Source organism: Meleagris gallopavo, chromosome 13 (genome assembly GCF_905368555.1).
Source record: "Meleagris gallopavo chromosome 13, MGAL_WU_HG_1.1, whole genome shotgun sequence".
NCBI lineage: Eukaryota > Metazoa > Chordata > Aves > Galliformes > Phasianidae > Meleagris > Meleagris gallopavo.
The window spans coordinates 607,717-635,401 of NC_139416.1; the positions used below are offsets into that span (position 1 = coordinate 607,717).

The 27,685-nt window shown below is 45.3% G+C and overlaps 1 protein-coding gene across 3 annotated transcripts in view; it reads left to right on the plus strand.

Annotated features, from left to right (window-relative positions):
* Positions 1-614: 614 nt before the first annotated feature.
* Positions 615-27,685, plus strand: part of NUP93 (nucleoporin 93) — a 70,388-nt gene continuing 43,317 nt past the window's right edge. The window contains exons 1-3 of one of the 3 annotated variants that reach the window (XM_085235183.1): positions 615-737; positions 5,696-5,909; positions 6,430-6,547. In XM_085235183.1, coding sequence (XP_085091309.1) covers positions 5,731-5,909; positions 6,430-6,547 — 297 coding nt within the window. In that variant the 5' untranslated portion in view covers positions 615-737; positions 5,696-5,730. Of the gene's footprint in view, positions 738-842; positions 1,137-3,800; positions 4,456-5,695; positions 5,910-6,429; positions 6,548-27,685 lie in introns of those variants that run through there. The other 2 variants (XM_085235184.1, XM_085235185.1) reach the window with 2 other exon arrangements.

Here is a 27,685-nt window from a genome sequence, read left to right on the forward strand (position 1 = left end):
GGGGGGTGCTGTCCCGCTCAGCACGCATTTGCCTTGTAAATTAATGCCTTGGCTCCTTACCAGCCATGCCCTGGGCTGAAGCTGAAGCAGCTCCCGGGGTGTGCTTTGGGGCCGTGTGCTTTGGGGGCCGTGCCTCGCTCTGCCTGCATCTGCAAAATGGAAGGGGGGGCTGAGCTTGAAGGGGGGAGTGGCCCGGGATCCCCTAAAGGTTTTTAATTGAAGTCCATTTTTGCTTTGTGTGAGTGAAGGACCTTCGCATCCTAGGTGTGGCAGAATGGACACAAGACGGGGGTTGGGGACAAGTGGGCGTGGGGGGCTTCAGGGCAGCAAAGAGCCAAACTCATGGGAGCACAAGTTTCGCTGTATCCTTTAATGCTTTTAGTGTTTTCGCGCCCGGAGCGCCGTCACTGACCCACGACCCCCCGCGCCCCTCGGGCCATTTCTCGGTTCGGGAAGCGGCGGGGGACAGCCTCGAACCCGCGGCTCCACAGGCAGAGCTCCCCCCATCCCGCCCGTAACCGCGCGCTGTCAGTGCCCGCCTCCTAGCGCCTCAATAAAGTTGTTGTCGCGAGACGTGCTGGAGGGGCGGGATCTAGCTCAGCAGTTCAACCAATGGAAGTGCGTAGCGTCGGTAAGCGCGACGGCTCGACCAATGGACTGGCGGGGAAGGGTGAGCGCGTGGCCAATGGGGGCGCGCGGCGCGGGCGTGCAGGCGCGGCGGCCGGAGCGGCGGGCAGGTGAGGGGCTGTGGGCGCGGCGAGGTTTGCGCTGCTGGCGGGCGGGCGGGCGGGCGCTGGCCCGGTTCGGGCCGACCTCCTTTCTCCTGTCCTTCTCCCTCCGTTCTCCTCCTCCGGTCCTGAGCTCAGGGTTCACTCCCCCGGGCGGGCGCTGAGGCGCGGGGCCTCCTGTGAAGGGATGCCCTCAGCGCTGAGGCGAGGCCCACCTCCCCCACGGAGCGCCGGCCGCAGTGCGGGGTTCGGCGGGGGGAGCCGCGCGGGGTGCCGCGGGAGTGCTGGGCCGGTGTGGGGGGCCAGTCGGGTGTAGCTGCGGGAGAACGGCCGCCGCTCCTTGCACCCATCCCCAGCTGTCCGCCGGCAAACCAGAACGGCTTACAGATGACTCGGAGAACGCGTGCGGTTCGTTCATCTGATTCCTTCTCGTTCCTGTGCTGGTGGGGACAGGAAAGGAGAATGGGAGCGGGGGGAGAGGATCTGGACTGCTCCTACGGAGCGTGAAGTGCTGAGCGGAGTGCTGTATTTAATGCGTTTTCCGCCCCGCTGAGGTGGGTGGGAGTCCGGTAAGGGCTGTGCTTGGGAAAGGGCAGGGCGGTGAGACGGCGGATCTGCCGGTCGAGCCCTGTTCTGAGCAGTGGGAATCACCGGTGTGAGGAGCCTCGAAGTCAGACGGCAGATAAAGGGCAGCGCTGGCAATGGTGTGGTGGCATCTGCTGGAAGAAAGCGCTTACAGTGCGTGCTGCTCAGTGCCGCGTTAAGTACTGAGCAGCGTAAGGACAGCTCTGGCCCTCGTTCACCCATTCTCATAGTGCTGGAAAAGTAACTGAAAGTCAGTGCCTTTAAGGCCTCAAAAAAAAAAAAAAATCTGTTTTTATTCAGTGCATACTGTAAAAGCTCTTTGAGACCAGCACTTGGTAGCCATGATAAAAGGACTGGTCATTTACACATCTGCCTACAACTGAAGAACAAAGCATACAGGACTGGGAAATTTAGGGATGGCAGCTGAGGGTTAATTGGTGGGTGGTGGAAAAAACACTGAGTTGAGGAGTTTGTTGCTGTGTGGTCTGTTCAGGACTTTCCCACATCAGCCCTTTGCTGCAGGGCATTGTACCAGGTGGAGCACCATGTGCAGCTCGGAGCCCACAGGTATTTGTTTTTAACCTGACCCATCCTGATTTCATGTGCGTTCAGTGCAATCAGGACATGGTCGGTTCCATTTGCTAGGTTTGATTAAATGTTGTGTAGCAGAGGGCGATTTGTTGAAGACATGCAGCAGTTGTTTGGTCTGCAATTGGTCCTTTCCCCTTATTGAAATGCAAGATGAGGCAGGAAGAGACCTCGGGAGCAGGACCGTGTGACCTGTGTGTGTTCCTGGTGGGGCTCAGTTGTCTGCACCATTCCCGCCCTATGCTTGGTCTGTTTAAAAGCTCCAGTGACAGTGCCTGCATCCTTAGAAGGAAGCTTAATATCAGTGTCTAATATCACAGAAGTGGCATTCATTCATGCAATATATACATATGTATACATTCGGCCACCTGCTCTTTGCTTTCAGACTTCAGTTAATCGCTTCCCATGTCTGTAACGTGGGAATTGTGCTGCTGACTTCCTCTCTGAAACGATCTGATGTCTGCTTGTGCTGACGCTGCAGCAGAGCTGGGTGTTACTGCTGTTGCTCCTGCAGAGCTGGAGGCCTGCAGGGCTGGCCTATTGCTGGTGTCTGCTCAGCTCAGCAGGCAGAAGCTGCCATGCTATCTGCAAAGTGCCTGAGCTGGGCACGTCCTCACTCTCATCTGAGATCTTGGCTGTGTGTTTTTCTCTCTTCCTTCCAAAGGGAATGGTTGCTGACTTGTCACATGGGGTCTCTGGAGCACCCTGAGGGAGCAGTGCTGGATTTCCTCCTCTTTGTTTTGTCTTGGGAAGGATCTCTTTGCCCCTGGTCAGATTGTACAGGTTTATCAGCTCTTCTGAATGCAGTGGATGAGGCTTTCTTTCCTTCCCTCCTGTGATTTTTTTTTTTTTTTTTAAGTACTAGAAAAATTTGAATTTGTAGTCAGTTTCTTTAAATGACTTAATTAGGTGGCACAAAGGCTGCCAGTGTGTGAAGTACAGCAGACGCTTGCTCACACACGGGAGCGTTCCAGCTTTAAGTCTTTCTGAAGCTCATATGGTGAAATGTTCAACGCGGCCGTATTTGGATTACGGCAGCAACAGCGTTCATTCTTCATCAGCTAGCATTGTAGGGCTTGGCTTTCCGCGATCAGCCAGCATTTATGGTCAGTCTGAACAGAATTAAAAACCTGTCATCATCTTTTCTGATTTCATTTTGGCTGAAATCCAGCCAACTTGTACAGCTTGTAACATCTATATGCGGTTTTAAATGTTGGGAAAACATTAAATGGGGCTTTTATTGGACACGCAATAGTAGACTAACGCAGCAGCTTCTATTGATAAGTCATCAAAGTTGTTTTACAGAAGGGCTTTTTCAGCCCTGGCTTCTAGCCTGGGGTCGATCCAGTTTCACAGAAGTTGGTTTAATTTCTGCTGTATTTCCTTTCCCTTAGGTGTCAGTTGTTGCACATTCCCCAGCCAGACACGAAAATCTGCCGTCGCTCTCTCGTTACTGTGGCAGCAGTTTTCCATCCTGCACAGCGGCATTTAGAGTCAGACTGCAGTCTCCTGAATGCAGTAAATCCTGTCAGCATGGAGGCTGAGTGGCTCATGCTGTTACCCGGTCTAAATATTTGAAGTCTGTCCTTCGGAAAAAGCTGCTGTTTGTGCTCTAGAGAGGTTTTGAGTTGTCGTTCCCAATGCTTGGCTATAATCACAGGTAGTTGGACTTGCTTCAAAATAACAAGTTTATTCTATATTTGCTTAATTCGTTCTCTGTTTTCCAGAGTCATTACAGTTGTCCTACCTTGGCAGATTTGTGGAACAGACTGTATGTAGAATTGACATGGAATCTGTGCTTAACAAGTGCAGTCTGGGGAGCTGTTTGTAGTCCCCTGACTCTGTGCTTTTGGTTTCAGAGCTCTGAGAAGTTCGTGCCTTCTTGCACAACTGGCTTTCCATCTTCTTCTTAACGAGGAAGCAGACTGGATTGAATCAAGCTGAAGTCTGTGCTGCTTCTGCAGTCACTGCTTGCTGCGTTCTGGTGGTACGGAGGCTGTTCTGGTCAGCCTCTGCCAATGCAGGCAGATTCTGCTGGGGCACGCTGAGTTATTGCAAGTAAACACCGGGAAGATGCTCTGTGCTGCATTGCAGGGCATGGAACTGCTGCCTTCCACCACGCCCCTCTCTCCTCCCATCCATTTCGGTGGCATGCTAGTCTGTTCTAACAAATCCAGTCCCCGCTGTCTCTCCTGAATACCAAGTCAGTGCAGATAGCGTTGCTGCCTCCCCCAGCAGCTCCTGGTTTTCCAGAAGTGGATGAAGAATGGCTGTGGAATTCTCCGTGCCTGGATGGAGGCTGTGGAGCTCATCCTGACACCCAGTGATCGCCGTGCGTGATGGCAGGAGTCAGTTCCTGTCCCTCATTGCATGTGTCTGAGTGAATCGTCACACAGTGCTTTGAAGTCAATTCTTGTCCAGCACAGAACAGTGCTCTTGCCTCTTGAAGTTGTACTTAGGAATGGTGGAATATCAGAAATATAAAATTGTACTGTTAAAGTTGCTTTAGTATAGTTCAAAGGAACTATAAACCCAAGTAATACTTGAATTGCAGGTGAGTTTTGGTTTGTAAACATGCACTGTTTTCTTCTTGATTTGAGGGCTCACTTGAACCAGTTCCTCTTAATTTTATTTTTAAGTTAAAGAGCCAGAGTTAGTGCTTGGGGCCTAATTAGTCTTATTTGATCTTCTCTGAGTTAGGGTAAAAAAAACATGAAAGTGAGATCGTAGCAGAGATTCCTGTAGCACTGTGCAGCAAGGCTGGCTTTCAGTGGTTGTGTCCCAGCATCTTAGGGGTGCAAGATGTGGGTTTGGCCACAAATCGTGGATCCTGTGCCTAAAGCTGGGAGTTTGGTTTTCATGTTTCAATAATCTAGATGCTATTGCAACTACATGTCTTTTCAGTGTTGATCCTGAGCACACATGTTCTTGTCTGCTCTATGAAAATAAGCTGCTCCATTCTGAACATGGATCTGCATGGTGCACTAGTGGTGTCATCTGTTACTGCCCTTGCCTTTATTGTTTATCTGTTCTCTGTGTTGATATTTGCAGGCAGCTCTCACAAGCACTGCTAACCCTTTTCTGCATGCATTGAGGGAAGACACATCTTAAACATTGCAACTGTATGTACATTTCTTCTGATTCTTGTTGAGGATTAATGACATGGATTAACACGTTCTAGTAGATGGCTGTGGCTGTCTCTGTACGGATCTGTGCTTGCCTTTTGCTGTTTAGCATCATGGTTAAGTGCCGTATATTTTCTGCTGCTGTGTGTATGTGCCTGTGTATCCCCGTATGCGTGTATGTATGCATCTATATCCACAAATCTCCATTTATTTTATATATATGTAAGTACACATGTATTTATAAAAACAGATGTATATGCAAATGCTTTGTGGCTGAATTAATACCAAATCTTTCACATGGATTTCTCCACTTCCTGTTCTTCCCCTTTTGAACTGTCACACAGTACCTGCTTTGCCTTGCTGACAGACCATAGATCTGCATTCGGGACGTCGTCCTGCTAAACAAAGAGCTCTGAGAGCACTTAGAAGTATTTGCTTGATGTTTAAGTGTCTCTGCCTGTCCTCCCCAAGGGTGCTTAGGAATAGTGGAATATCAGGAATACAAAATTATGCTGTTAAAACGCTTTGGTATAGTTGACGGTGCTTGGGGAGGATGGATGGAACAGAGTTCTATTCTAGAAGAGCAGCTCTTGCCTCTCTGAGTGCCTGTAGGTGTAGAAGCTGTTTATAGCTGAAACATTTTCTCAAATATTCTCTTTTTCTCTGAAGGCTTCTGAGCATCTTGGATAAAGACTGCAGCAGAAATGGACACGGAAGGCTTTGGAGAGCTGCTCCAGCAGGCAGAACAGCTTGCAGCTGAGACTGAGGGCATCTCTGAGCTCCCTCATATGGAACGCAACCTGCAGGAGATCCAGCAGGCTGGGGAGCGCCTGCGTTCCCGCACCCTGACCCGCACCTCCCAGGAGACTGCAGATGTGAAGGCGTAAGTACTGAGCATTGGAGATGGAATGCAGAGGGTACAGACTGTTTGCAGGTTTGGTTTCTAACGTGTGGGGAGCCTTGCCAGGAGGATGTACCCAGGAGAAACAGAATTACTGCAAAGCTGTTTTCTTGCCTACTCCTTCTTGCTTACAAAAGGAAAAAAAAAAAAAGAAAAATAGTAATGGAAGGTTTAATCTGAGAAGCTACCATTCCCAGGTACTAAAGCCAAAAAGCGCAGTACTTTGTTCTGGCTGCTGGTGAAGACAACTAGCAACATGCTATACAATTTTTCTATCAGGAAGGATTTGGCAGATGTGCTGTGCTGCAGTGGAACAGCAGAAAGTGTTTGATGGAGCTAAGGTTGTTAGATACATACATATAGCTGTTCAGGGTTTGGTTTTGTGCATCTTTCATAATAACTGCAAATGCTATATATCAACAGCACACTGGGGTTAGAGTTCTTACTAGTAGCCCTGTCTGTTCTATGCTGATCTCATACCTGTACGATTTCTTCCTTACAGGTCTGTTCTTCTTGGCTCCAGAGGGCTTGATATATCTCATATCTCTCAGCGGTTAGAGAGTCTAAGTGCAGCCACTACATTTGAGCCTCTTGAACCTGTGAAGGACACTGACATCCAGGTAGGTGCAATTCTGACCTGGAAATCACGCTCCCCTTGTAACTCCTATTCCTGTGCTGTGATTCAAAGCTCTTCTAAAGCTCCTGTAGAAGTAGTTTTGCTCTGAGGATATTGTGGAAATAGTCTTGCCTTGAGTTTAATCCACTGGATACAAGTAGTATCCAGAGGAGGAATGCTGCTTTCAGTGAAGGAAGAAGTTAGCTGTCAGAAGCTCCACTGAGTAGCAACTCTGCAGAAGCATTTTTAATTCCAAACTTTAACTGAAGTCGACAGAAACAAGGCACTTATGGCCTTTGCAGAGCTGTCTTTGTTGGCTCTACCAGCATAAATTGCAGAGGGACACCTCTAATAATTTTGAGGCCTCTTAAAATATCTGATTGGAAGAACAAATGTAGAACCACTTGGGAATTTCAAGGTGTTGGACTAGGAGGTAGTTAATATGCTGTAGTGCAAATGCTCAGTCGTGGCTTGAAGCAGTGATGGAGCACCTGGTGAGAAGGCAGGGCCAAGCCAGGGGAGCTGTGGTGCGAGCAGTGCACCTGAGTGACTGGAAGGGGTAGAGCCAGGATCCACCTCTTCCCAGCCCTCATTTAAGGGTTGGCAGTGGAGGCTAAGGCATCTCTATCTGGAGATCCCTGCCTGCCTGAAGCCTTCCAAAGGTAAGCAGCTCTTTGCCTTCATTTCTGCATCCGTAGCTGCTGCATGTTCTCTTTTGCTGTAGCCAAAGACTTTGCCACCATGCTGCTATTGCAGTACTTTCCATCCCACTATAGCATTACATATGGAAAGGAGGTGAGTATGGCTTTTTCTTTTGCTGCATCTCAGACAACCTTGTCCAGATGTAGACTGACTTTGTCATGTTTCCTACTCGTTACTGGTGTTAATCTATGGGAAAGTTAACAAGATTCTCTCTTGAACATCTCCAGGTGTCTTAAGAATTGTGAGCCATCTATTTTGCTTTATGGTAGTTGTCTGACCTTGTAGAATGTTTCTGTGTTCTGTTTTTATTTTTTAATTTTTTTTTTTATGAAGAAGAATTCTGCAGTATTCATTACTCACTTAAGAGCTAGTTACAGAATTGACATCGTGGGTTGTTTCCAAAATAAACAGTAGTCTGAATTATTGGTTAACCATTGGAAAACTTATATTATCACTCCTTGCTGATAGATGGCAGACCTAGGAAGGTCAAAAGAGTTGTAAGCTCTTATTTTTCACAGAAGAAATATGCCCTTAAACATCCTCTCTTCAGGAGAGAATTCTCTATGAGGAAGGGAGGTGAAGAGAGATTGTGTTGTATATATATCATCTTGGCTTGGTGCTGTTTCATTTTGTGTAGACAGGCTTTGGTTTCATTCAGATATTAGGAGTTTTGTGGTCTCCTGCCTTCAGGTGGATTTACTTAATCTCCCATGCTCTCAGGACCACAGCCTTTAGTAGTAGTAGTAGTAGTAGTAGTAGTAGTAGTAGTAGTAGTAGTAGTAGTAGTGTGTGCCTTGGTCCCAAGGAAGGGAGGTGTTTCCTTGCAGTGCTCCTGGGGCTGCCTTTGGTTCTTGTGCAAGTGTCTTTACCTCTGTGTTGGGGAAGATCATGGAACTGATCCTCCTGGAACCTATGCTAAGGCATGTGGGAGAGAGGGAGGTGATGCAAGGGAAGGCCCTCTGATGTCATCTGTCTGGACTTTGTCTTTTGTCACTGTCTTCCACAACATCCTTCTGTGTAAATTTGAAAGATGTGGATTTGACAGGATGAGGACCTGGTCGTAAAATCTGGTTGTAAAATTGTACAAAGAGCACTGACCTCCATCCAGACGCTGAGCCAAATGGTGCTGCTCAGGGGTCAGTACTAGGACCAGTTTTCTTTAATATCTTCATCAATTATATGAACAATGGGGTTGAGTGCACCTTCAGCTAGTCTGTGGATGACACCGAGCTGTGTGATGAGGCTGATGTGCCTGAGGGGTGGAATGCCATCCAGAGAGACCCAGACAGGCTGAGCAGTTGGCTCAGGAGAACCTCATGAGGTTCAACAGGTGCAAGGTTTGCACCTGGGGTCATAGCAACCCTCAATAGCAATACGAGCTGGGGGACAAAAGGGTGGAGCACAGCCCTGCTGAAAAGGGCCTGGGGGTACTGGTGGGTGGCAGCTGGACATGAGGCAGCAGTGTGCCCTCACACCCACACAGCCAACCATATCCTGGGCTGCATCCAAGCAGTGCAGCCAGCGGGGCAGGGAGGGAATGTGCCCCTCTGCTCCGTGCTGTGAGACCTCACCTGGAGCACTGCATCCAGATGGGAGTGCAGAAAGACACGGACCTGTTGGAGTGCATCCAGAGGAGGGCCACAAAAATGACCCAAGGGATGGAACACCTCCCTACGGGGACAGGCTGAGAGCTGGGGCTGTGCAGCATGGAGAAGGGAAAGGCTGCAGGGAGAGCTGAGAGAGGCTTGTCGGTATCTAAAGGGGCTGTAAGAAAGAAGGGGATGACTCTTTAGTGGGCTCTATTCTGAGAGGACAAAGGAAAATGATTCAAACCAAGAGAGGGGAGATGTAGACTGAGTATAAGAACAGTTTTTTTATGGTAAGGATTGAGAAGCACTGACACGTGCTGGCCAGAGAGGTGGTGGTGCCCCATCCCTGCAGACTGGTCATCCAAGCTCAGGCTGTATGGGGCTGTGAGCACTGATGGAGATGTGGGCGTTCCTGCTCAGTGCAGGAAGTGGGAGCAGATGGCCTTTAAGGTCCCTTCCAACTCACACCATTCTGTTACTCTTAAAAATTGGTGCATTTGCATCTTCAGGTGCTAAAATGCCTCTGTTTCTAGCTATTTCTAGCTGGTAACTGTTAAGTCACAGCCTGGGGAAAGGACCTGGTCAGCCCTGGGAGCACAGGTGAAGGTAATTCAGCTGTGTGATAGGAAGGATGGAGCCTGGCTGCACCTCTCCTAAACCTCACTTAAGGGCTGACTGCCCCTGGGGAAGGATCCCCTGGAGATCTCTCCTTGGTGAAGCTTTCTCCTGCGAACCTGGGATCTTGTGGTATGAGTGAGCACTCTTCTTCCACTTCTCTTATAGCACGTTTCTATTGCGCCAGTCCTTCTGTCGTTGCACTTTTGTTGTAATGCATTTCCCACAATATTGATCTGTCCAACTGCTACACTAGCCATCATTTTTAATCCATCTTTTTGCTACCAAAATTAAGCACTTTTGTTCAGTGAGACAGTTTGAAAGGGAAACATTTTGAAATACAAATTGGACACTTTTTTTTTCCCCTAGTATGAATTTAATTGGCTGAACTTCTTTCTGGCTTGTTTATCACTGTTTTTTGATTTTCAGCATAGTAGAACTTGATGCAAAGAACATGTACATGTGTATGCGTATAGATATAGTGTAGTAAATAAGAAATATCTTACTCATTGTTTTGAACTTTAAGATTCAGTGCAAATATGCTTTTTACATAAGCTTAATACAGTGAGTATAGATACATTTCCTAAACAGGATGATAGAGTTGTTTCAAACTTTTATCATTAAAAGCAGTGATGAATTGAAAATCAATGTGTTTAAATGGCCAAATCAGCCAGTGAGATTCAGCCTTTCCTTTAGGAAAACAGCTAAAAAGTACAAATGAAAAGCAGGATTAAAGTCGATAATTTAAATCAAATCTCACTATTTGCTGTTTTGAATCACGATTAATGCTAATGATTTGATCAGTAATCACTTTAAGTTAAATCTCACTACTCGTGTCTGAGGCCTGATGCACATGTGCTTTGAATCTTCAAGTTTTTTGTGGACCATGTGTGGGAAGCACTCCTAGTAAGTTAGCTACAAGTGATGTACAGAGGGGAGCATGGCGAGGTGCTCTGCCTCAGGTGATTGTTTGGGCTCATGTAGTGCAATGAGTGTGAAATGCTTTGTCCCTGCTTGTTTTGGCAGTTAACACTGCAAGATTTCTTTTCTGTTGCTTTGCAGAATGTCATCCTTTCCTTTATCTGGGGATATTTGCAGTCACATCTCAAGCTGTCTGGCTGATACTGACAATGGTTTGTTGTCTGAAAATACTTGCTTAGAATTTGGACAAGTCTCTGCACTTGTCTGGAGGTTCTGGTACCCAGATGTCAACAGCAGGATTTGTCCTTACCAAGTGGTTTTGGTAACTTGTCAGTTATGTAAGAAGGCCTTTGTGCTGTACATTACCCTTCATTTTGTTCTGTCAGCCGGTAGATCTTAAAGTTATTTGATGCTTTTGATAAAAACTTAGAACAAAAGCTTCCTTTTCCTATGTTACTTTTTCTTATGGTTATATTGGAGATAAGTTTTCATTCTTCCTAGTTAATTGCTTTTCTCAGGCTTGTCAAGATTTACTGTGTTTATTTGGGGTCAGATACAGCTGTCTCTTTATGCTGTGTACAACTCTTTCCATAGCTTGTTCCAATTATATCCTGGAGAGCAGCGTGCAGGTGATACAAGGAAGGGATCTTCTCCAGGATCAAACTGTTCCTCTGCTGTTACTCAGTATTTACACGGGCATGCTCTCAGGTTTTACTTCTGGGGGTTGAGAGGAGCAGTTCTGCCCTGCATCAAGCCTGCAGCCAGCACTAACTCTACCACTTCTATTTTTTTAATCAACAAAAATCAGCTTCCCTGCATCATAGATTGAGCTGCTTTTTCTTTGTTGCATTTTATATTTTCTTGATGCTCAGTGTTGATACTTGCAGGCTGGTGTGGTTTGCAGCAAGTTTGTTCAGCTTTAAATCCTATCAAACTTGTTTATATCATCTCTAGACCTATCAGCGCTTAAGCTGCTGTTAGATGTGTAGCATCCCTCAAGCTTAAATTTGTGCAGTTAGTGTTATCCCTTCATAAATACTTTATGGCATCATTTCATTCTGAGGCTGAAACTTTTTTTTTTTTCTCCAGGTAAAACCTGAAGCAGCAAGTGCACTCTTCTTTCCTGTAAAGCTGCAGTGCTGTGCTGATACAGCCTACCAGTGCCACGCTGCAGGGGCAGGTGACGTCCCTGGAGGTGAACGTGGCACTGGTGCCAGAGGCACAGATCTCATCTGTAGGCTTTGCTGATAACTGCCCTTGAGCAAGGGTTACAAATTTTAAATGGTTATTGTATGAATTTTACATTGTTACTGACTGAAGTTCTGTCGAAGCTCTTAGAGCATGGAAATGCTCTTTGGACTTCCTGCCACGCTCTCCCACGTCATGGTAATTGCATCCATGGTAATAGCAGCAAAAGAAGAACTTGCTGGTTTCCCTGGCAGTCTGCTTGAGCTTCTCCATCATTCTTGCTGAGAGTATTTACTTACCAACTCTGTTCCTTCTCATATTGCCATCTATTCTAGCAGCCTGTATGTGGGCAGCATAGAGAGATTTGCTGGAATATCAGCACTGCAGAGGGAGAATTCCAGGAAATACCTTGCTTCTTCTCTAGTGAGTTAAGATACAGCATAAACACCAGAGAGGAGTGTACTAGGGCATGATGTTCCTCGACACTGATGTTGTGAGGCATCCAGAAGGCATGAAGAGAATCTAGGAATTCACCTTAATAGATGCCTCAGGTTGGATTAGTAGAAAAGAGAGACTTTCTGTACAGAACCTCTTTTAAACCATATTCCATAGTGCTGACTAAAAAGAAGTGCACCAAATTGCAGCTCAATTAATTATCTGAATTATTTATCAGTTGTAAAATGTAAATTGCTTGTACATAAAGGGGTTGTGAGTCCAGGAAATGTCTCCCACTACAGCAGTAGGCCAGGAAGATTATGGAAGAGATTCTATGTGTGCCACTGAATTAGAGGGATTTGTATTTTTCCTTTCTCCTTTCAAAGACAGTTTTTAAGCCATATGCAACACAGCAAATGCTTCTCATAGCACGTCCATTTCATTGCCTCCAGTTTATTAAGACCCGGATTTTTGAAATTTTAATTGTTGGTAAGCCCTCGTTTGACAGAATCTCTTCTTAGTTGAAAATGTTAGTCAAGTGATCGTTGTGGTCCTGATGCAGTACTTAACAGAGCAGTACTTAACAGATACATGCACATTTCTCCTTTTTTTTTTTTGTTTCTGTTCTTTTTTTCTGTTCTGTTCTGTGGATGATGTGAGCTGATCTCTGCAAAGATGAGATGTGTACATAAATGCGATGCTGATGTTCTCAATTCTATAAAGGTGAACTGTGATGTCCTCTTGCAGTGAGAGCTGTTGTAGCAGACCTCTGGCCCTGGGAATGGCAGCAAGAGGAGGAATCGTTACCAGTGCACGGAAAGGCTGCACAATTGTAATGCATACGAAATGGCTTGTGCATTTATTTCATCTATGGATGTCAGAGTTTGAGTACTGCTCTCGTAAACGTGCTTAGGGTACGTGGCAGGGTTAGCTGCAGGATCAGGACCTGATACATATCTACTAAGGCATTTTGGCAGATTGCAGTTTGCATCGTGCTGTACTGTGTGCTCTGTATGTAGTGGTGGTTTGGTGATAAATTTCTCATCATGTATGTGTTTTAAAATGTCATAAGACCAAAGTCATGGTGACGATTTTAAGATCCGATATTGCTCTATTAAGGCTTGGTCAAGCTCTCTGCGGTTCTTTGAAATGGATCCCAGAAATTGACACAGCTCTCCTTGCTTATGCTGTTTTACCTGCTTAGAAAGCTCAAGGGAAATGTTGTTGGCCTTCAGTGAGAGGCTGTTTCCCCTCTGTATAGCAGTTTCACCTGGAGCTTCTGAGCTAGACACAACTGAAATTAAAGATTGCATACCAGGGTTTCTGTCTGTTTTCTGGGCATGGATGTTTATTATCTGAGTAGCTCTTTAGAGGTCCAGGTACAGAAAGAAGAGCTTTTGTCTAAATGAAGGCAGAAGGCTAAACTCAAATCCTTCCAGGCAACCTCTGAGGCAGACTGAAATTGTCTGGGACTTCTTTGTGTTTTACAGTCTGCTGTAAGCAGGCTTTGTACCAGGAGCAGCTGTGACTCTTTGTTCTGATGTTGTTCCTGAGGTAGGACGTGCTCCTGAGATGTCCATCTCAGCTCTGCGTGTTCTGGCTGTGTGCATGCTGTTCTCCTCTTGAAAGTACTGAACTCTTCCGACAGGGATCTCTTGGAAAGAGTCCAGCGGAGGGCCACAAAGATGGTGAAGGGCCTGGAGCATCTCCCCTGTGAAGAAAGGCTAAGTGAACTGGGTCTGTTTAGCCTTGAGAAAAGAAGACTGAGAGGGGACCTGATCCAGGTTTATAAATATCTGAGGTGTGGCGGCCATAGCGGTGAGGCCAGTCTCTTTTCAGTGGTACAGTGGAGACAGGACGAGGGGAAACGGACATAAGCTGCAGCACAGGAAGTTTCGCACGAATGTGCGTAAGAACTTCTTCACGGTGAGGTGACGGAGCACTGGAACAGGCTGCCCAGGGAGGTTGTGGAGTCTCCTTCTCTGGAGATATTCAAGTCTTGCCTGGACGCCTACCTGTGCGACCTGGTGTAGGGAACCTGCTTTGGCAGGGGGGTTGGTCTCGATGATCTCTAGAGGTCCCTTCCAACCCCTACAATTCTGTGATTCTGACATCAGGTATTGAAAGGATGTGTTATCCAACCTCCCAGCCTGGGCTGCTGCTTTATACTGTCACTTGTGATACGTTTGTGGTATCCACTAGAATCGTACCAAAGCCTGTGGTAACGTACCAGAGTGTAACCAAAGTCAGAGATTATAAATGGAAATGCTGACACAACCTTAAAGGGGCAACCTCAAGTGCTGTTCACCCTCCATTGTTTGCATTAGCTTAGCCTGAAAATGCATTTTTCCTTTTACGGATTTTGTCCTTTCCCATTTGCCAAACATTGATTTCTGCCCCCCAAGTCCTTCAGTTCTAATGGAGCTTGAAATTAAGGTGGCTTTATTTTCTGTCGCTTCCTTGTTCACGCTAATCGATGATGCCAGCACAGCTGTGGGGGCCTTTTAACCATTGTAGAGCCAGGATGCTGAGCACAAGCGGATAATCTTCTACCTTGTTTGTTTGTCTTAGGGCCAGTTGTTAGCTGCTGATTTATTTATTTATTTATTTATTTATTGTGAATTGCTGTAGTCCTAATGAAGAATTTATCTGTGGGCATAATTGTGGATTCCTCAAAAGCTTTAGAAATGTTATGCTTCCAAAGCAGTTCTCCATGCAGATTTTTGGAAGTCACTTTTTTTTTTTTTTTTTTCCTTCCGACTAGAAGTGCATGCTAGGATCAAGGCTCACTGCCTTTGGGTATTTCTTGTCGATCTCATCCAGAATTAGACCCTAATGTATGCATTTAGGCATGTAAATCATGAATATAAATATCCTGGTAATTAAATGTGTCCAGAGACAGTTTAAACACAACTGAAGAAAGCAGTGGTGTGGAATGAATGAGTGTTTTGACAGGCAGCAAACGGAGCACTGTGCTGAGGGACCTGGATCTAAGAAATATAAATCGCCGCAAAGAAGGGAGGAATGTTGAACCCGTCAGAGTGAGATGAGGGATCTTCTGCAACGTGGAACAGTTTTAGGTGGAGCTCTGAAGGAGGACAGCCTGCCCGTGGGACTACGGAGCACCGAGATGTGCGGGACCTTTTGCAGCAGGCAGTCTTTGTGGGGGTGGCTCATCTGCCATCTCCTTGACCCCAGGGCTGCTCTAGGTGGGCAGGTTGGCCCTGATGCTCCAGGAGATGCTGAGGTGCATCCAGCTGATGGCATCAAGAGTACAGGTGCAGGGTTCTCTGGTTTGCAGCTGGCTGGTAAAATAACACACAATATAGGCAGCTCCTCTACCATTGAAAAGTGAGTAAATAATATTGTATAAAAGGAGGAGGGAGAAAAAGCCCCAAACATTGGTACGTGTTTAGGTTTTTTGGTTCTGTGGGAGGTTTTTCTTGCATATCATTTTTTCCTGTATGTGCTTAGTTTACATCTAAGCAGCAATTTTCTCTGCTTCTCATCACTGGTTTAATAGCACAAATCAGTATTGCAGTTTTAAATTACCCTGGCCTTATTAACCTTAAAGCGCATGTGAGGAAGACCATAGCACAGTTGAAGCAGGATACTTTATGGCATTTCTCTCTAGTATTTCATTAGTTATCCAGATCACCCTCACTCGGTAGACAGTGATGTTGAACTATTTGCATTTTGTTGTTTGCTTGGTTGTATGCCAGCTGGAGTCTTTACGTAGGGATCTTCCAATTCAATGGGATTCTGATTGTGAATCCTAGGGGTTAGGAATGGGGAGAGGGAAGATGTGGCCTGCCTCTTCCCCTATTGGATAAGAAGAGAGCGAGAGCACGAGCGGGGAATTTCCAAACGTTACGCTAACACAGGGTCATGAGCTGGAGGAATTGAGGCCTCTTGTTCTAGTAGCTATGTTTATTGATCTATTTAAATTCTGCTCCATTCTAGCACATCTTGTGTTTCCTGTCTGCTTACTCAGATGCATTCTTTGCATGTATCAAATAAGTACGACTTGACTTTTAATAAACACCTTTTGAAGCATCTGTCATAAACATCTTAAAATGGAGACTGGATTTTGAGTCGTAACACTTGGCTTCATCCCCCTCCCCTTGTTTTTTCTTTCTTACATTGATACTCATCAAAGAGCAGAACTATGCAGCAAAATTGTTCCAATCCCTAATTGAATGCAAAACTGTGCTTCTGTGGCAGGGCAAATACACCTATTGCTACAGAGGCACTTTGGGGAGATCACAGCTCTCAGCTCAAGCTGTGCAGCTTCTCATGTGCTGAGCTGTGGGCACCTCTGCTTCTCAGTCCTGCAGGATCCTTGCAGGTGGAACTGCTAGTCTGAGTGGGAATTTCCCAAGAAGCCCTCGTGGAGCAGTGTTACTATTAGGGTGGCACTATGGGATCAGTAATGATTTTTAGGTTCAGTGTTGCACCTTCCCAGGAGGACAGAGCTTCTGGCAATGTAGCTCTTAGCGTCATTTTGTGAACACTGAGCTCTTGTATTGATGCTCGCCTAGACAGCATGTGCTCAGCATGTGTAAAGTAACTACTGGAATTAGTGTTATCATGGCACTGGCAATATTTCATAGAATAGTCTCTGTAGTGGGACAAACAGTAATGAAGGCACAGTGTTGAGAGATGAGTTCCTTCAGTCTGTCCATCCGTCTCCATTTATCACGTGATAGAGCAGTGGCTAAGGAGTTGTAGCTTTTGCAGAGCACCACTCCATTTTCTGTTGTAAACTATTGATATTCCCATCAATTTTGAAATCCACACGTAGACTTCACAGGAGAGGATTCCCAGTATGTAGTCATGGCTGTGGAATGAATTCCAGCACAGCGCTGCGGGTCTGCTCAGAGAGCAACTGGTTGTAAGCAGAAGTATGCCTGATTCAGCTTTGTTATCTTTAAGAAAAAAAGTGAGGATGAACAATAAGTTGACAGAGCTTTGTCTCAGCACTGGGACTTCTCGCAGCTTTCAGTCCTGGTGTTGCAGTGAATTAATGGATTTCAGCTGTAATTGCAGAGGTCTGGGCTAGAAAAATGAAGATTTGCCTTTAAGCCAGGTGTGGCTCTTTCCTTCTGGAAAGATAAAGGAATTTTCTTTAACTGCAATCAAAAAATTCTCATCTTCAGCAAACTTCTCTGATCTGGGGTGGTGGTTTGGAGCTGGCCTATACAAAAAGAGGTGGTTTTTTTTTTTTGTTGTTTGTTTGTTTGTTTCCTCTCTCCTGAACTGCATGGTTTGTCTGATATCTTTTGTTTCTTTAGCATTACCTTAAATACTTTTCTCAACAGATTCCTTGTAGTGCTCAGAGCTGAAGAAAGCCAAGAAAAGTTTGTAGTACGAGCAGGCCACAGCAGCTCACTAGGCTCCTGAGGTCACAAACAGCTGAAAACTTTGAACACTTTATCCAGCAAGCCTGTTCATCAAACTGTTACTGCTTCCTAGGTATCAACCTGCTGATGTGTGTAAGCTTCCACATACAAAACAGCAGCCTGAAAATTGTTCAGCTTGCAGATGAGATGTTTGAGTGGAGTGTGTGGATGCCTTCTAACTTTTCTTTCTGAAGTCAGAAGTTCTTATCTTGCCAAGGTATGCTCCTGAAGGAAAGTTGCAGCCTTTAGAGTTGGGACTGGGGATGCATCTGTTCGCTCATTTACATTTTTGGCACTTCTTTTCTGTTTTCTTTCCTATCTTTACTTCTCACCTCTTCCCTTCATTCTCATTTCTTTCTCAATCCATTTGTGTTTATCCCTTTTGCTTTCCTATTTGGGATCCATTTGTTCCTTCCTGCCCACTCTTTCCTCACTTCTGTATTTTGACAGTATTTTGGTTGCAGGAGAGTTATTCACTGCTGCTGTGCTAACTTGTTAAGATTTAAATTGTTTAAGATTTAAACAAAAAGCAGTTGTGAAATGTCTGTCGTGTTGGTTTTCTGTGCATAGGGAAATGACCAAAGGAGGCTTAGGGAGGTGAGCTGGAAACTGTCTTCACCATTCCATTATTTAAATCTTAGTAAATATGCAAGGTGCTCCCACCAGGAAGGATCTGTGTGCTGCATTTTGATCCTCAGCTAACAGATTTTCTGTTTAACTTAATTGGAACGACATACCTAACTGTCACTTGATAAAAATGACTGGAGAAGCTTGGAAGGACTTACTTTCTCAATAATTTAATGGAGATTAAATTAGCATGTTGCCAGCTTTTTTGACAGCAGTGCAGGTCTCTGGGCCATCCCTTTAAAGCACCAGTTAATACTTGATGTCAGGTCTCAGTTGCTTCCATGTCCTCATGAGCAGCACAGGGTGGGACAGAGGAGAGGCACTGGCTGATATTTGTGGGATTATCTGGTTGCCTTATTAGCTTCTCTGTTGTCTAAGGGCTAGATCTTGGTTGGATCCCAGAAGCACTGAGATATAATTCTTTCCACAATTTTATTATTTAGCGCAGTCCTAAATATCCATATAGATATTGAGTCAGTTTTTTAATCCCATTATGTTTTTGGCCTTGCGTCTTCCTGTGGCACTAAGTTCCACAATTCAATTACAGATTGTGTTAAAATTTATTTCCTCTTACTGGTTTTGAGTTTGGCATCACGTAACTTTCAGCTGACATCCTTTCCTCCTTGTTCAGAGTTGGAGTTCTGGATCTACCCTTTCTAGAGTCTCTATTTCAGATTTCAGATACAGCTTCTCTCACGTGGTCCCTTTCTAATGTCATCCATCCCCAAATTGTGCCCGTCACGTCGCACGGCAGGGTACACGTGCTGGTTCCTCAGGTCTGTTCTACCATTTCTTTTGCTGCTGGTTGTCCAGCTTGCCCTGCTCTGCTAAAGCTGCGATCTTGTTTGGCTTCCCAGTCGTCACACTGAGCATAGCCACACTTGGTGGCAGTGGCTGAAGCTGCACGGTGTGAGGGGTTCGCTTCTGCTCGCAGGTAAGTGGGAGTGTGCAGGTGATGACAGCACGTGGTATCGTGACAGATCCTCTTCTCTGTGCCTGCAAGTCGGCAGGATTCTTCAGGCCAACTTCTGATATGTGAGAGAAGGAGCTTGAGAAGTGGGGGAGGGAGTGGGGAAAAGGCATTTCAGACAGATGAGTGGGAGCCTGCGTGTTTACCCGCAGATCCTTTCAGCAGTAATTGATTTTGCCTGCTATGGTTACCATATAGTATCTGTGATGAAACATTGATTCTTTCTATCCTCCGCTGCCCTGAGGCTGGTAACAGAAAATGGTGTGTTTAAATCAGTTTACTGCCAGTTAAGCAGATACAAATACATGGAGGCCTTAATGAAACTGAAATTAGCGCTCATGCAGTAGTCACAAGACCTGCCACCGTCCTGACTGAAAGGGAGCATCCCCATCTCCTAGGGAGAGCTTTTGCACTTTTTGGCTCCATACTCCTTTTCATAGAGCTTGCCCTGCTGTATTTCTCAGTTTCCGTCTAGCTTGATTTAATTTTTCCAAGGTTAAAGATGGCTTATCCTGAAAATTTGCAGTTCATCTCTAATGGTAAGAGGCTTGATTGCTCAACAGATACTGTGAATCAATATCACTTCTCATTTCTGTTTTGCTGTTTGATCTGAGGTTAATATTGTCGTCATATTTGCCGGTAGGATGGAATACACAGTAATTAGTTAATGTGCTGTGCTAAATGTTTTGCTGCTTGTCTGTGGAAGTACCCTTGGAAGATTCCTTCTTTGCTACTTTTCCTAATATCCACTTGCTTTTTTGTTCTGAGGAAAGGCTTTGTGTCTTCATGGGAGCTTTTGTTTTTAATGAACTTACAGTTCAGTGAATTACGGAAATAAGTCCTCAATAAGAATGCTGCCTGTGGCTTGCTGTTGCTGGAGGTGGGGAAACTGGGAAGGGGTTACCCTCAGTTACTGTCTACAGTCTCTGGCTAAGTCCCATAGCTGGCAGAAGTAGCCTTTTGCAGAACATGACTGGGAAGAAAAGGGTCCTGCTTTCAGTCAGAAGTGATCTCTGCCATAAATATCAACAGCTTCACTTTGTGTAGGAATAACAGCCTTTTGCAGCAGAGTGCCGTAACAGATCTCTTTCCAGCAGTAAAACTGGCATCAGGGGATTAAAACTGCAGTCTGCCTTAAAGGGCAAGGTTTAGTGGTTTGTCTCAATAGATCCATCTTCTCCTGGTTATGTTGTTATATCATTGCTCACAACCTTTCTTTCTCAAACTCTTCTGCATTCCTTGCCTCTTGAGAACTGCCTCTAACAGTTTGTCTGAGATGAAGTCCTAATTTCCAGTCAGTATATTATGTATTGGCACTGCTTCCTGACAGTGAGTGCTGTTTGAAACCACGCATTCTGAGGGGAAGGTGGAAAGCAGAATTCAGAGGTTCACTGGGAGTGTGACGCATGTTGGAAATACCCAAGGAGATCCAGAGGAGGTTCATCTTACAGCCTGGTGGCGTTTCTAAACCGTGGATCTGATGCAGGCCTCCTCTTGCCTTGAGCGCCCCAGGAAGCAGTGTACCTCACTGCTGGGACATGCGAATGGTGATGGCATCTCTTACTGAGGTTTTTGTCTCTCTGTGTCTGTTACATTCACATACTGTGCAGACAGTGTTCTTTGCTTGATCCAGGGCTATGTGTATCTTGGTTTGCAGGCTTCTTGGAATAGCATTTTTCTGATTCTTTCTATGAACCTTGCCTTGGAAACTTGGAAATCAGTCAGATGCTGAGACAGAAGAATAACCACCTTTTATAATGGAAGTGGGTGTTCCTGGCACTCTTCTGTATTCTGCCTTTAACTGACTTTAAGCAAGCTGAACAGGCAGAGGACTGCATGTGGCAGGAGGGTTGTAATCTGGTTGTATGTGCTGCTGAAGAGCGTTGATGGCCAAGCAGGCTGTGCTTTCACCTCACTGAGGCCCTGTCACCAGTGTAATCAAAGGTAATTGATTGCTTGATTCCATCTTTTATTCTGACTGAAGTTCCCAAAGTGATAAATTGAAAACCATCATGGCAAGGATCGTGTACCTATCTGCCTTATGGAAAATGCATGCAGTAGACAGTGAAATTGAATCGCTGTCACACGTGACTAAAGAAAAGGGCTTTTTGTTTCTTTCACGATCTATTTTTCAGCAAGTGTTGCAGTTTGTTTTTATAAGCTGATTATGTAGTTATTGCACTTCCTCGAGAAGCTGAGTCCTGCTAAACGTGTGAATTCATGGAGCCTTTTGTTCTTGAGCAGACAAGGTAAGCTCCTCCGAGTTTACGATCAACTCCCAAGCTTATTTATCTATTCCACTCCTATTTTTCTGTCTCAGAACAACCCTTTACAACATTTATAGCACCAAATCTTTGGCCTTGCTGTGAGGTATTGAAACTTAGTTTATACAGCTTCTAGAGCAGTCAGATGGTACCATATCAGCATCAGTAGTGGCAGCCTCTTCTGCTGAGACCTCCATGTGGTCACACAGTGATGTGGCTTCGTGCAAGGCTGGTGGCACTACAAGCTTACTTGTGGAAGTAGCACTGATCTAAGTAATAAATACAATGATAATAATACTGGATACAGATTGATCTAGCTTTTATCAGTGGGAATGGCTTCACAGTCTAACTTTTGTTTACTCAAACTGACAGTTCTGCAGCCAATTGCTTTGGGCTACTATTCTTGCTTTCTAGGTCTGTTGTCAGTAGAAATAATTGAAGTGCAGCACTACTCTTCAAAACATTTGCACGAAAGCAGCGCTTTTTGATATACATCTGGTTTGGAGCACAACTGCACTGGCAGGCCCAGGATATAGCTGCACGGAGGAGTGGATTCTGTAAATTGGTATTGAATGTACCTTTGGGAGGTACAGGACTGGAATATACTGCAGAGCTGCAGTTTGGTGGGCTGAATTCCAGCAGTGGACGGGCAGGGCATTAACTATGCACGTCTGCAAAGCTGCTACCTCCATTTACAGCAACTTATCTCTTATTGAATGTTGTGTTTGGAAAGCAGGGCGGTGGGCAGGGAAGCACACATTGTTACTACTTAAAGAAAAAATGTTGCCTTAAGATCTCAAACTGTTACTTATATTAATGGCTGTCCCTGTTTTTTCTGTATCAAACTGAAATAATTAAGAGATTCTACTGCATATGGAAAATCAAAATGCTTTTGTTGTGATGCTTTGACTTTTTTATGTGTATTTGGATCTAAGCAACTGCTGTGCTCTCCGTGCTTTGGAATCATCTAATGACAAAAGGGTATTGTACATTATTTTATAATAGACATTAATTGGAGCCCAAATGTTTAACTTCTGAAGCTGGAGGTTCTAAAATAGCTATAAAAATGAAGAGTGATCTGGAGGTACATTTTTGTTTAGGGAATTTAGAACAAGACTGTCATGAGGAGCCAAGGATGTAGGTTTTCAGCACTTCAGACTTATCCATTTACACTTTGAATGCAGCTGTTCAAAATAAACAGAAACTGCTGTCAGATGTGCTCTGGACAAGCAGGAAATGAGGGAAACTCTTTGTTTTGTTTTTCTGTCCTGAGGAATGTCTGAAAACGAAGGAATAAGAGTTACCGACTTTGAAAGCAAGAAATACGTTCCAAGAGTATTTTGGAGCAGGAATGTCATTTTAAATATCTGTGGTGTCTTACTGCACTGATTCAAATATTGAATGGCATCTGACCCTTGAATTTCTGGATTCTTGTCTGACTGGCACCCCTCCGTGGGTATATTCCCTTAAAGCAGCCTTCTGCAGCAGCTGTTTTTAGCACTGCGACTCAGGAAAGCTAGATATTTTTTTTATTTTTTTATTTTTTGTTGCTAATTTCATGCTTGACATTGAATTAAAAAATGCCTTCCTATGCATCAGTTTCCTCACCTGGGAAATAAAGAGTCTGCATTTGCCTTTGTCTCTTATGAGGTCGGCAGAGTTTGTAACAAACACTTGTCCAGATGTTTTCCTTTTTACTGTTTCCTCAGACCTCTGTCCTGGCTGTGCTCCTGCTCACTACTGAGCAGCATTTAACTGGGTGCTGCCTTCCCTCTGACACCAGACCACGAGAAGGGTGAGGGTATTCAGCAGCAGTTTTCTGGCTCAGCGCTGTTTAAGAAGCAGAGCCCTTGGTGCTCCTGTGCACCAGTGACTGCCAGCAGAGCTCCTTTCCCCACCTGAAGCAAGGAATTGAAGCCATGCTACAGCAGCCACGCTGAACCCCCTCCTTTGATTTCAGCAACGTTTGCAGAGGCTGTCACCAGTCTGAGCTGGACATCTCCTGCTTCTCCAAGTGGAAATTGTGCTAAGGCTGCAGCTCGTTCTCTGAGCTGAAACTGTGGCTGTGCAAAACCCTTCAATTAAACTGGCAGTTGATGAGAGTCATAGACTAGGAGACTCGAGTCAATACAGCCATTGCCTGCTACCCAATAACAATCACTTTATGCAGCAGTATTTTATAGAATCCTCTCACTTGAGATGGGTTATTTAGGTTGCACGTGTTCACAGGGTGCACGAGATGGAGCAGCAAAACCTGGTGCTGAGCTGGGATCACACATTCTTGGGCCCCTTTGTGTGTGTCCCTGGTTTTTGGTGACTGGGCTTGGCTGCCTTGGCTCCTTGTCAGAGCTTAACCTCAAGGCGCAGAGCATAACCTCCAGGTGCAGGCTTCCAAGCATCAGCAAAACGTCTTTCTTGATCCACAGCCTTGCTTTCTTGTTTCTGGCAGGAACCCCAGGGACACAAGATAGTTTGAGCAAATGGATGTAGAGTATCTGTGGGAGGATTTCTGAAACAATCATTCTCTGTTTCCCTCTGTGTTTGCAGGCTCTGGGAAGAAAATGGAGAATTCAGCTGCCTTGTTTACCTAAGCTATTATGCTGGCTTAGCCATTCCATGATGAAGTTCCATTTCAGAACTGAGCTCACTAGTCTGTGGAGATAAAAAATAATCAATTCAATTTTTGTTTTCCTGTTTTCCTGGATTTCACAGTGGAGGATCAATGGCTGCTGCCATTTCTCCCTGAGAAACAGACTCACCCCAAACCTTTCGTTGGGTGTAGGCAGCTCCCCAGAAACCACTGTTCTTTCTGCAGTTCAGAAATAGAGCGGTGGTTCAGCATTACGACCATGGCTCAGAATTGGAAGCCAGAGCTAACTCAATTTAGAGCATTTGTTCCATTGCAGAGCAATTCTGCCCGATGCTCAGTGCTTTCCAGAGGGTGGTCAAATCTTGTACTCTGCAGAGCTTGCCTTTGGCTTCATATGATGAAGCTGATAAAATATGTTGAGGGAGGACGTACAGGACTGATGCTGTGCAGGCAATTAAAATCTATGAATTGGATTAAGCCCCGAATTTTAGTATGCTTTGATGCAATTCTTTGTTTTGATTTAGATGCTTTTTGGAGATAAAGTTGGAAGCAGTTGCTTGGGGCTTAGCTGTTTGAGGCTACTTTATTTTGCTGCTCATACCTATTGATTTGCTTGATTATTTTGTTTCTGGAATTCTGTACTTCTTATTCCTGACTTTTTTACCCTCTTGAGTAAATAAATGAATAAAAAAATCTGTACAATCCAGAGGATCAATGAGGTCTAGACTTCAAGAAAAACATTTGGTAGCGGTGAAAAGTGTGCTTTATTTCTTCTTCAGGAGTCCTTATTTTTTCATTTGGAGCTGAGCTTGACAAAGAAGGATGAGGCCAGAAGCAGTTACAAAGAGTGCATTGTATTTTTACTATGATACTGGCATATTGTTGACTTATTGGTGGGCTTAATGCACAACCATTTCCTTAGTTAGTGTTTGAACATCCATTAAAATGTTGACTTGGTGCCAGAATGTTGAAATCCTGCATTTTATAATATAATTTGGCTATCCAAAAGCACTAATGTGGTTTGGATTAAAAAATAAAAATAAAAATAAAAATGTGAAGGCAAGTCTTGAGTTTCCTTGTTTGTTTTTGTACTTGTTAACCTTTACACACTACAATGAATCTGTGAAGATGGAGGCACTGAGAAGACAGGGATGGAGGCAGTAGTCCTGATGTTTTGAAGTTTGTGCCTTTGAAACTTTTCAGTTTTTCTTTTTGAAGATGCCCAGTGTTGCTGAGCTGTTGACAGAGATTTGGGGATGTGGAGCATTCTCACTGATTCGTTAATTGCTTGTGTTGGAAGGAACCTCTATGATACCGGGTTCCAACCCCACTCCAGCAGGCAGGGTTGCTGGCTGTAGTCCTACACCAGGCTGCCCAGGGCCCCATCCAGCCTGGCCTTGAACACCTCCAGGGATGGACGGGGCATCCACAGCCTCTCTGGGCAGCTGTTCCAGCACCTCACCACCCTGTCAGTGAAAAACTTCCTCCGACATCTAATCTAAATCTCCCTTCCTTTAGTTTAAAACCATTCCCCCTTGTCCTCTGTTGCTATCTACCCACCTAGAAAGGTGATTTCTCGCATGAAATACTGGAAGGCTGTAATGAGGTCTCCCTACAGCTTTGTCTTTTCCAGTCTGAGCAAGCCCAGCCTGTTTTTGTAGGAGAGAAGCCCCAGTCCTGGGATCATTTTAATTTATTGGTTTAAAATTAGCCATTGTGTTTTTGTTTTTGTTTTTCCTAGAGAAAAGCTGTTACAGGTTAGTAGCATTGCCCACAAGAACATCTCTGTTATCTTGTAGCTCTTCTCAGGTGTGGGATATGGCTCTGTATTCCCTGCAGCACTGGGGATGGTCTGTGCTCACCCGTACTGGTTGCTGGGACGTGTTCCATCCACTTGGTCCCTTTGGCTTGTCTCAGGGCTGTACTACTGATGGCGCAGTTCTCTAGCTTGCAGGAAGGGCTGCAGTGATTAGGACTAGAGGTATGGAGGCCTCTTGGTTGTACCAGAGCAGTCTGTGCAAAGCAGCTTTGTGGATTGCAGAGACTTTTTTTGTATTGATATGATAGGTAGGAATGGAAAACTTCTAATTGTTAATGTATTTCTATTGCAGTCAGCCAGTAGTTGCCCACACACCCTTCTTTCCTAATTGTTCTCTGAACAAGTGCTTGGTTTTCCTTCAAGGGACATCTCAAGCTGCTCTGCTTTCTCAGTCTCCATTATACAGAACCACAAACTCCCGTAGAACAGGGTTAAGCTTTCTTTGCTTGCTGCTTGTCTCTGGCTGTGGGTGAGGACATGCTTTTGGGAAACACCATTGATCTGGTTCTGCAAGGTGGTCTTGCTGTCTGTACCAACCTGTATGATGACCAGTAGTTAAACCAAGCTAGAAATATGCTCTGGAAATTAAGGGAGGCTGACACAGCTTTCTGCTCAACCAAATGTGCAGGGTATGCTTCCCGAGGGGTGAGGAGCCAGGAGTTTGCCCTCTGGCTACTGGCCTGGGTGTTATTTAATCTTTCTTGCTCAGACCTGTAGCCAGGACTCACTGCAGTCCCCTTCCTGTCACTTCAGCTTTCCATTAAATAACAAAATCCTCTGAAGAAGGGTTATTGCTTGTTAGATTCTACCTTTTCAAAGCAGATGAGTATGATATGAGCAAACAAGTAGTTCCCTCTCGGGGCTGGTGGTAGAGTTGCTCCATCTGACGTGTGTTCCAGTGTGAGTGGTGCTGTTACCCAAGTGAAACTTGCTGTTTTTCCTACTGAATGTGAAGGAGAGAATGTGATAAACTAGTCTGGATTCTCAGCTTGACTTTGTGTGACATACAACCGAATTCCAAAGCACTTATGTTCCCTTCCCATTGACTCGCATGCCATGGTCCCCGCTTACCTGATTTAATCAGTATTTAGTATTAAAAGGTAGAAAAGAGAGGACGTTAGTATATAGTGATTTAATTCACGCTGTGGCAGTGACTATTTATAGGCTTTTAATAATTGCGATGCCAATTTAAATTGCCCTGTTCCACTTTTTTAGGTACTGGCAATTGCAGGAGATGATGAACTCTTTCTCTCCAGGAATGTGAATTAATAGGTGTCCCAGTAGGCCTGCGAGGGGCGGAGGTGGATGGCATTCCTCGAATGCTTGACACCTGAGGAGCTCAAATTGGATAGCTAAGAGAAACTGTAGAAAGAACACGTGGACACAGAAGAAAGGCCCTTGCTGGTAATGGAGGGCCCCAGGAACCGGCGTTTTGGGTAGCATTGAGCTTCAGCAGCTGGAAGATCTTGTTTGGAGCAAATATTAACGAATGTTCCTTTAGAAGGGAAATCAAGTGTTCTTTTCTCTGCCTCCTAGTGGGTCCTTCTTCCAGCTCTCCTCCTGAGGGGCAGCGCTGAGCTCTGCCCTCTGGGGACAGCAGTGGGGCCTGAGGGAATGGCACAGAGCTGTGTCAGGGTTGGGTCAGGAGGGGTAGGGAAAGGCTATGCCCAGAGGGGTGGGTGCAGCCCCGAGCTGCTGGAGCTCCGGGAGCGCTGGGACACCAGTCTCAGACTGTGGGGTTGGGGTGGTCCTGTTTGCAGCACGGTCCAGTGGTGGACTTTCCAGTTCCCTTTGAAGGTGGGTGGGAAATGCTCAAGTTGTGCTTGATGAGCAGAGTTAAAGCTGCTACGCTGCTGGGTGTAGCTCCTGAGTGCTGAATGCCTTGCATTTCCTGCTTTGCATTAGGGGGCTTTGTTCTGGAACCCCGTCTGTCGTCTTTGGTCTTCTGCAAGGTCCTTTGGCAGTAAGGGTTCTCATAAGGCATGCCTGGGAGCCTGTGGTGTGGCGAGACCTCTGGTGA